The 9,558-nt window shown below is 56.0% G+C and overlaps 1 protein-coding gene across 1 annotated transcript in view; it reads right to left on the bottom strand.

Annotated features, from left to right (window-relative positions):
- ZMAT5 (zinc finger matrin-type 5) overlaps positions 1 to 8,782 on the bottom strand; it is a 9,114-nt gene extending 332 nt beyond the window's left edge. The window contains exons 1-6 of the mRNA XM_031555912.1: positions 8,639 to 8,782; positions 8,112 to 8,342; positions 7,172 to 7,234; positions 6,908 to 6,988; positions 2,236 to 2,347; positions 4 to 78 (exon numbers count right to left, since the gene is read on the bottom strand). Of these exons, the coding sequence (XP_031411772.1) occupies positions 4 to 78; positions 2,236 to 2,347; positions 6,908 to 6,988; positions 7,172 to 7,234; positions 8,112 to 8,238 (458 nt within the window). The 5' untranslated portion in view covers positions 8,239 to 8,342; positions 8,639 to 8,782. The remainder of the gene's footprint in view (positions 1 to 3; positions 79 to 2,235; positions 2,348 to 6,907; positions 6,989 to 7,171; positions 7,235 to 8,111; positions 8,343 to 8,638) is intronic.
- Between the last annotated feature and the right edge of the window lie 776 nt (positions 8,783 to 9,558).

The raw sequence follows: 9,558 nt of genomic DNA, 5'->3' as shown, positions 1-9,558 counted from the left end.
CGCAGAGATGGGGGCAGCTCCTGCAGAGGGGGCCAGCCGGGGGGGTACTGGAAGGGCGTGGGTTTCTCAGGCAGGGCACTGCGGAGATGGAAAGGGCAGAGATGAGCCTCCTTGGTTTGCCAGCACGGCCCCGCTCGGGGACACCGCTCAGCCCCCTCTGCTTGCCCCACGAGGGCCGACCTGACCCCCAGCTCCTGGCGCAGCTGAGCTTTGAGAACAGCACCTGCAGATGAGGTCGTGGTTTCCTCTTGGGCAGCCCCAAGCCCAAGGCAGCTGCACACTTCTCAGAGGACAAGGAGCCCTCGGAAGCGGCGGAGCTGCCAGAGCCCAGCTGTTCTCCCAGAAGCACCCTTACAGAGGGAAGAGGCTTTCTCCCCCAGCTCACAGCACAGGCAGCACTGCCACGCACGGCAGCGGAAGCACAAGATGAGAAGCATCGCTCCTTTGTCTCCAAGCGCTCGGCCGGGGCAGGTTTAAAATCACAGCAAATGCAGTGAGGAATTAATGGGAAAGGGTACAGGAAACTCATTTGTTCTTCAGCAGCCCTGACAGCAGCCCTCCCGCTTCTCAGGCCTCTACCTCTGATCCTGATGGATCCCTTTAATTGTTATGCCAGGAGAAATCTAATCACGCTCCTTTACATAATGCTCTGGAGGAGCAGCACTCTCCTCTCCCTGCAGGGCTGGCGACGTGGCCCAACGCCAGCTCCAGGAGTTCAGTGCGGTGTTTTCCAGGCAACTGGCAGAGAGTAAAGTCATTTGGCATAAAGCTCATCCCCTGTTCTGCACCAGGGATGGGAGAGGACCACAGACACACAGCAGCCCCATACGGGAAGGAACTCCCCTCGGGTTGCACCCAGGTCCTGCAGCAGCAGAGCAGCAGGACAAGGAGCAGGATGAGGCGTGCTGTAAGGTGGAACAGCACAGCTATCAACTAATGAGCTGCCCTGAGAGCAGCAGAACTCATCAATAGAGAGGATGCTGTCTGGGTACTCGATTCCCTGGGGTCTCATAAGACACGAGCGCTACGATGGGTTCACCTCCTGGTGGGGTATTGAGAGTGGCAGCCCCATGGGAATTCTTCAGGGTCGAGTCAGGGCCAAGGCTGCGTCCTTTCCGGAGGCACTGATGGAATCTCAGCACCCTTGGGGCCCGTTCTGATGGAAAGCTGCAAGTGGGCTCTGCATCATTATGGCCCACACACACACGCTGGTGGGCAAGGACACACACATCTCCTCTGGAAATGAGGGTAAAAATCAAAGCTCCGCAGCTCAGCAATCTGCACCAACGCCATCCAGCTTCCCCCTGCTCTCCAGAAAGCAATGGCACAATGACACCGAAAACACGGCTGAGGTGGAAGCTTTCAAGTGCAGGCTGTGCTGCTGAGCCCAAATGTTGGGTGAGAGCAGCATGGCAGTTCTGCCACAGCGGAGCTGGTTGAGGTGATGCTCAGCAGAACCCAAGGCAGTGTCATTCAGGACACACTACATGCCACGGAACCCCCCGTCCCAAACAGCAGGACAAGGACTGCGTTCCTTCTGAAAAGTTCTGGGGATGTTCAGAGGCCACGTGGGCCACGTAGGTCCCCACAAGGTCTGGGTTGAGCAGTGGGTGTCCTCTGTGAGAGCTGATCCATCCTGAGATTGGGGGGTTCTTGGGCGGGACGAATGAACAGGGACAGCATGACTGCAGGGCAAGGAGCAGCCGGGCTGAGGGACGGAAGGAGCAGAGAGCAGCATGTCCAGACAGTCACCAGAGAGAAGATTCTGCCCAGACCAAACACGGAGAGGACAGGAGCAAACAGAAAAAAGAACAAAAGAGAGATCTGGCACCTGCCCAAACGCCATCCAATTAAGCCTGCGGCACTGTCAGGTGAGCAGGGAAGCAGCAGGGACCTGCAGGCACCCCACAGCACACAGGAGGAGCCAATCCCACCTCCGAATGGCAAAGGAGAAAGCAGGCATGGGCAGAGGCATGCAGACAGGGCAGGCAGAGGATGGGGGAGCTGTCAGCAGATGAGACCAGCCTGCTGTCACCGGCTCCGGGCATTAATAACGCGGCCCTGCCACGGCAGCCTCCTCCCAGACATGTCTGGCACTCTGTAAAGGCTGCAGGAGCTCCCTGCCTGAGTCCCCCAGGGCAGGAGGACAGGCAGCAGGACCTTGTCACCTCCACACCTGACCTCTGGCACCATCTCCCACCCCATTTTTCCATCCCACCCCCCCGGCCATGCTACCTGTTGCTCTGAGCCGCGCTCAGCCTCTTGGCTCTCTTCTCCAGCCAGTTCTCAATGGTGCCAGGTGGGATTTCTGCTCCTTCCTGCCGCAGCTCCCTCAATCTCTGCTCCCCTGGTTGAGAGAGAGCTGTCAGAGGTTTGCACTGCAATCCTTTCACTCCACCAAACCCACTGCTCATTGCCCTGCAGAGTTTCTTATCATGGAGAGCTTGCCCCTCTGCCCCTCTGCCCACCCTCCATCGGCTGCTGCTCTGGCTTGGGCAGGGAGCTGTGCCACCCCCTTCGTCCTCATCCCCAAAGCTCCCAGGGAGGAGGGGACCCCGATCCCACCCAGACACCATCTGCCACCTGTGGCCACGCTCACCCAGAGCTGCTCTCACCTCACCACCATATGTCACACGTTTAAGGAAAATATTATACGTTTCCAGACAGGGTGTGAAATTGATATTGCTTGGGCAGAGTGAAGGATCACTTCATCCTAGTGGTGGCAACCAATTATTCATCTGCCTGCTGAATATTAATAAGGATGGCAGGAATGTGCTACACAATGAGCAGCCGGAGATGGATAATTTGTCATCCAGCCTTTTCATCTGCTGCTGCTGGGAGGAGGTGACGGCGCTCGCTGCCACCACAAAGAGCTCCTGCTGGGGTCCCGGTGTTGGGGTACGCTCTGCAAGCCAGAGATAAGGGTGCTGGTTGGAAACAGGGCTGTTCACACATCTCCCACTGTTGTTCTCGAGGAGTAAAGTCCCAGCAGAGCCATTCAGAGTCAAACAGAGAGCCTGAGAGCAGTGGAGGACAAGCAGAGCAGTCTGGTAAGCAGGGCACTTGGCTCAGACTCAGGACAGGAGCTGAATGCAGCTCCCACATTAGAATTCCTCAGCCAAAGGCTCTCTGTTCAGAGCAGGGACCAAACTGGTGAGAGCCCACAGCCTCTTCCTGGTCCCAGTGAGGTCACTGGCTGTGATGGGACGTCTCCCAACTCACGCTGGCTGAAGCCAGGCCCAGGTGAAAGCCACCCAGCTGGCTCCTGCTCGCAGCTCCAGCCCTCCAGCCAAGCCTTAAGGCAGCAGATACGGACACACATCTGGCTCTGCACCCCTTGATAAACCCCCATCTCAAGGCAAATCTTCATCTCATCCTCCTCTTCAGTACACACGTTCCATTCAGTGACCGCCAAAACCTCCAGTGGATTGAAATGGGACAAGTGCTCCCAACTTGTTGTGCCAGAGGTTGGACATCAGGAACAATTTTCTGTCCAAAAGAGCAGTGAGGCAGTGGCACAGCTGCCCAGGGAGTGCTGGGGTCACCGTCCCTGGAGGTGTCCCAGAGCTGTGGGTTGTAGCACTGAGGGACGTGGGCAGTGGGCACGGTGGGGGTGGGCCGGTGGTGATCTCAGAGGTCTTTTCCAACCTCAACGATTCCACGATTCCCAGGATTCCCTGAAGGTCAGAGGTATTCCAAGATGCCACTCTGAAATGCAATTACCTTCCCTCACTCCTTGTTACTGACCACAGCCAGACTGCAGCAGAAAGAAAGACAGGTTGTGAAGGTCCTTCTTCCCTCAGCCCTCACTGGGGTGCCTGCCTCAAAGTTTAATTACAGCCAATTAAAAGAGTGGCTGCAGACACAAAGTGCCTCTCTAACGATGCAGCCCAGAATTCCACCTTCCTCCTTTCTCCCTGTGCAACTCTCAGCACAAGGAAAAACAAAGAAATCCCAGAGTGGAACTCACACCGTGCCCGCACTGCTCAGGATGCCAACGTGCAGAACCTGGATGAGGCACCATGGAAGTGCTCAGGCAGGTCCCCCAGCAGAGATGTGCATGCAATGATAGAACCACAATGGCTGGAACAGACCCAGCCGTGTCCCTGCTCTCCCCCAGCTCACCAGAGCTGCTCAAAGAGGCTGAGCTGTGTCAACACCACGAGCAGAAGTGACGTGGATTAGCAGGGAGCCAATAACTTCAAGCGAAAAGATGCCAATTTTGCAGTGACTTTTCTTGACATGACTGTACTAAAAATGACAGCCTGGAAGTGTCTCTCTGATGAATGATGCAGCAGATGCAGCGATAACGCTTTGATGCAGTAACAGCTGGGAATAAGCCTCCCTCCCTGCTGAAGGTGGAAACTGTTGCTTCTTTATGAGGATACTCTACCTGGTGCAGAACTGCTGCAGCCAAACCAGGGCAGGCTCTAAGCGATATAAAGCAGCCAGAAACGTTCCTGCTTAACCCACACGACCAGCACAAACAGTGAGGTGAACTCCCTGCTTTAAGAGGCCAAACTTGAGAAATAAGGCAGCGTTCTCTTTGGCTGTTAATGAAGTACATCGTTAGCACGGAGAACTTGCTGCCACAGATCTACCAGCACCAAGCACCAGGACCCAGAGCCCAGCAGCTGGAGAGGGCTGTGCCATCTTTTAGAATGCAAGCCCACCCCTAGCAAATAGAATCATGAGTTGGAAGGGACCCTTAAAGGCCACCTGGTCCAACTCCCCTGCATTGAACAGGGACACCCACAGCTCCACCAGGTGCTCAGAGCCCCATCCAGCCTGGCCTTGAAGAACGCAGGGCAGTTCAATTAGTGTCTACAGCACTTCATCTCAGGACTTCTTCACAACCTTACTCTCAAGTGCCTGCCCCGGCGAAGGGGAGGACAGCATTACGAGGATCAAGCCTCCCATATGACTATTACAACCTGTCCTTTAACCTGCCATCCACGAGCTTGCTGCAATCTCTGTCCTAAGCCTCACCACCTGAAACACTGCTGCTTCAGCAGCCCAAGGAGCGCTGACTCGTCCCCACAATGCACCTAAAGGTGGTTTGGCACCTGCAGCCATTTATCCTGTCCAGTCACAGGCTCCACCTCTTGCCCACCACGTCCTGCTGAGCCCTTCCCTCCACCAAACCTGAAGTTGAGCTCTGTGTGACCCTCGGCCAGAGTGCTTGGCTCCACAGGACATCCACGGAGCAACACTGTGAGAGAGGCGAGCAGCATTTAACTACAGCCCAGCACGCGTGACAGCACAGCCAAGGAGAGGCACCCTGCTGTCCCCTGGTGAAGCCTAATTGCTTAATTAAACGTTTGACTTAGTAATACAAATGCAAGGTTTCCAAGCAGTCTCCCAGGAGCCACTTTCTCACCAGCCAACTCCCCACTTACGCCCGACCCATCTGACACAAGTCAATATTCAGTAGCAAGTGCAACTGGCAAGGCAGCCTGCCCAAGCACAGAGGAGCTTGCCAGCCTTCCCCCGCAGCTCTCCTCTGCTCCAGAGTGCTCTCTTCCCTGCAATAAAGAGCCTGGAAACACCACAGTTTCCTCCAAACACGCTGACTTGTGAAGCCAGCCTGGCACGTGAGCCCTGCAGCAGGGAGGGGTGACAGCCGTGGGGAGAGCGGTGCTGCTCCATGCAGCCCCACGAGGTGGCTTTTATTGACTGCCAGCACTGCTCAGCTATTGATTCAGCATCGCCCCGGGGACCTGCACTGACTCAGCAGCAGGGAGGACTGGAAGGAAGGCAGCTTTCAAGTCGTCCTGCCTTCCTCCCACCTCCCTGAACCTGGAGCCCACGCACACCCCAAATCTCACATGGGACTTGCTGGAGTGAGTCCAAGCACCTGAAACAAGAGGAGAGGCTCATGGAGGTGGACCAGGGCATCTCAGCCATGTGTGTAAATACCCAGGAGTTAAGGTGACAGAACCAGGCTACATGATGGCATCCAGTGAAAGGATAAGAGGCAATGGGAGCAAATGGAAATATAGGAATTTCCAGTGAAAGATAAGAAAATGCATTTTTACTGTAAGGGTGGTCAAAGGTGGTGTGGAGTCTCTGTCCTTGGAGATGCTCAGAACACACACAGCCCTGAGCAGCCTGCTGCAGCTCACCCAAAGAGCAGCGCAGGGTTGGGACAGGATGATCTCCAGGGGGACCTCAACTACTCCATGTGGCCTCATCAACTCACTTCTTTTCTGAGGAGGAATGAACGCTCCAGGGAAAACAGCTGCTGCTCCTCTTAGGGTGGGGAGGCAATACTCTCAGCAAGGAAAAGTTGTGTTAGAATGAAAAAGTGCTCCCGAGACTCGGAGCAGGGAGCTATTTGTCTCCTGCCCGAACTTCAGTTCCACTGAAAAACCACACGAACAGAGGCTGTTTCTGGACCGAGGGCCCCATTTCATCTCCTCAGGACAACACACCTGATCACCTGATAGCTTTTCACAAGCGTGAGACAGGAGCAAACAGCTCCCCGGACATAATAGAGAGGTGGGGGGAAACCAAAGCCATAAATTTAAGGGGAAGCGATGAACCAGTGCCCTCTGCTGCTGACAGATTTTATTCCCCGACTGAAAAAAAACCCCGAGGGCTCAGGAAGCCCACTCTGCTTCAGCTGCTTGCTGCTAAGTGGCAGCAGCGCTGCTCAACTCTTTAGGTTTGTGTCTGTGCCAGGAGATCAAGAGCAGGAAGCATCTGAAAAACTGCAGCAATTACAGGCAGCCTCCGGGCTCAGCAGCCAGGAGAGGCAGGAGGGAGCAGCCACATTCACAGACAGCACAGGATCACACACTCTCACTGCACAACACCTCACGTGTCCCCCTGCAGCCCACCATCCTTGCAGCAACTGCCCCTTCCTCAGAGACTCCCCTGGGCATTTTCTTGTTCCAGGGCTCACCTTGCACCTGTGCACTCAGCTTCTCCAAGTCCTGCTCTGTCATGTGGGAAAATCTGCAGTTGGACCCAAAGTCACACTGCCCTGGAAGAACAGCCACAGAGCTCCGTGAGTAATGCACACGAGGTCCTCCATGTAAATGTGTGTGCAAACCCAGGTTCCACCACACATGGGGCACACAGACCCGTGCCCCTCACTCCCCCCAAGGCAGACACACACACACATCGGGGCTCTGCAGAGCTCACCAAGGAGGTATTTCCACCTCACCTGTTTGTAGAAACTTCCGACAGGGCTTCTTGCTCTGCTCCTCTTGCAGGATAGCAGCAGCATCTGGGGGAGATAAATGACACAACGCAGGACAGGATCATGTCTTTTGCACAGTAGCATCCTACCAGAGCCCCACATGAAGGTATTTTACAGGACAATCCCGACCTTAAGTCAAGGGCAAACTGAGTTAACACAGCCTCCACCTACACCCCAGGCTTCAGCTTTTTCCTGGCTTGCAAATATCCCCTTCCCTGCTTTCCTCTCCACACTTCTTCCCCATCCAAGCAGCACAAAAGAAGCATGACAGAAAAGCAACACTGCTCCACTCCTGTGCAGTGCAGAGGAGCAGGCAGGTTAACAGGGCTCTGCCAGGCCCCACTGAACCCCGTGCTGAAGCTCAGGCAGACAGCAGCACCGTGCTCCTTCACCTGTCCTGGGCAAAACACAGCAGCTCCTGTAGGTTGTAGAGAAATTTGCAAATATCTGAAAATACGTGGAGCCAAGACAAAACACCCACTCAGGGCTGAGATGAGGGATTTGATGAATCAGAGGAAAATGAAGGGCGGAAGCCTGGGAGGAAGAAATGCGCCAAGCCATCTGCCTCACTGTCACTGACCCACGTAGAGGGCTGTTGGGCACTGAGACCTCCACACCGGGCCTTTTCTTGGACCTTTCTTATTTCCACATACACTGAAGCAGGCAGCAGATGCCTCAGAGCTCTGCAGCATTCCCCTCAGCTCACCAGGGAACAGGCAGCCTGCAACACCTACTCTTGAGGAGCTGGAGGGGAGAAGCAAAGGAACATACGAGCAATGGCTTCACCATCACTTTAATCCAAGCTAAGTCTTTGGATATTGCCAAAACACACAATGCCTCGTGTCCCTCATACCCCAACCACACACTCAGACCACATTCCTGGGGCTGGCACTGGGACACCCACCTCGAAACAAGTCGTACCAGGCTCTTTTAGCCCGGAGATGCTGCACTCCGTTGAGGTGTTTCTTCCTGTTGTGCAGGTTGTCCTGGAAGGACCGGTCACAGTAATCACAGAAATATCTTTTCCCCATCTCTCCTCCTGCAAAGCAGCTCACGCAGCCCCAGAGCTGTCAGGCAGAGCCTCGGTGCCCGGGGATGGAGAAGGACGTGCCAAAGCAGCAGAGATTTACAGCGCCTGCTTCCAAAGGAAAACAACTCAAATCATGGAGGGCTGGCAGAGAGAGGAAGAGATGAGACCTGACATCCATCCCTCAGGGACTGGCATGGCGCTGTCTGCTGCATACACATGGCAGGGCCAGCTCAGCTCTGCGCTCCCCACTTCTGCCACCCGATGGGATGGTGGCTCTGCTAGGAGATCACTGAGAGCCCAGGGATCCCTGGAGCTGCACCAGGGCCAGGCACACGGACCTGGGGCTGCAGACAACCAAGTGAGCCGCCACGCGAGGGGGGGAATTCTGCATCCACCCTCACCTCAAGGAAGAACCTGAAGAACTCCTCGGGGGCAATAAGGCAGCTGCTCTGGTGCACCGTGCCTGGGGCCGCCCAGCTGCTGCAGGTGCAGCAGGGAATCTTCCCCCCAGGAGCCTCACATTCTCTCTGTGAGATATAAGACACCTGATAAATGCCAAAGATGGATAGACTGGGAGATAAACTCCAAAAGCAATTCTCCAGCTTTAGACACCTTGACAGCTAAACGCATTTAAAAAATAACGCGGAGAGCAGCACGAGAAAGAAAGATTTTATAAATAAATCAGGGTGGGAATCAATCACTGCCTCTCTAAGGATTCCTCGGAGCTGGCAGGAAGCGCAGCAACAAGCGGAGCCCAGGCTGAGCACGGCTGAGCCACCTGCGAGCTCCTGCCTTCCCAAAAGCATCACGTCCCCAAAGCCTCATCTCTGTAGGGAGCTCCGGGACTGGGATTCACAGCTCCCAAGCAGCCGGAACCGAACGCCGCCTCACAAATCACAAACACCCCAAACTGCCGTCCCTGAGGCGGCCCTGGGCGGTGCAGCAGCACCCGGCGCGGTTGCGGAGCCCAGAGGAGGATGGATGGCTGCCACGCTCAGCGCCGCACGCAGCTGCTACGGGCACAGCCACCTCCTGCACGGCCCTCTGCAGCGCAGCTGCTGCGGAGGAGGAGAACGAAGCATTTTCTGCAGCGGTGCCGCAGGACCCCGCACGCCCCGGCGGAGCCCCGCCCGCAGGAGCGCAGAGCGGCGGACCCTCAGGTCGCGCTTCGGACTCACGCGCGGCGCCGGCAGCAACGACGCGGCACTCAGCGCACGCTCCCTGCGGGAGAAAAGCCCCGAAAGGGATAGAATTGAAACCTACTGCAACTCCTCCCAGCCTCCCCTCCCCCCACAAGTCCCGGCCCCCCGCAGCCGCTCTC

This window comes from Meleagris gallopavo, chromosome 17 (genome assembly GCF_000146605.3).
Source record: "Meleagris gallopavo isolate NT-WF06-2002-E0010 breed Aviagen turkey brand Nicholas breeding stock chromosome 17, Turkey_5.1, whole genome shotgun sequence".
NCBI classification, from domain to species: Eukaryota; Metazoa; Chordata; class Aves; order Galliformes; family Phasianidae; genus Meleagris; species Meleagris gallopavo.
This window is presented reverse-complemented; position numbering and strand designations above follow the sequence as displayed.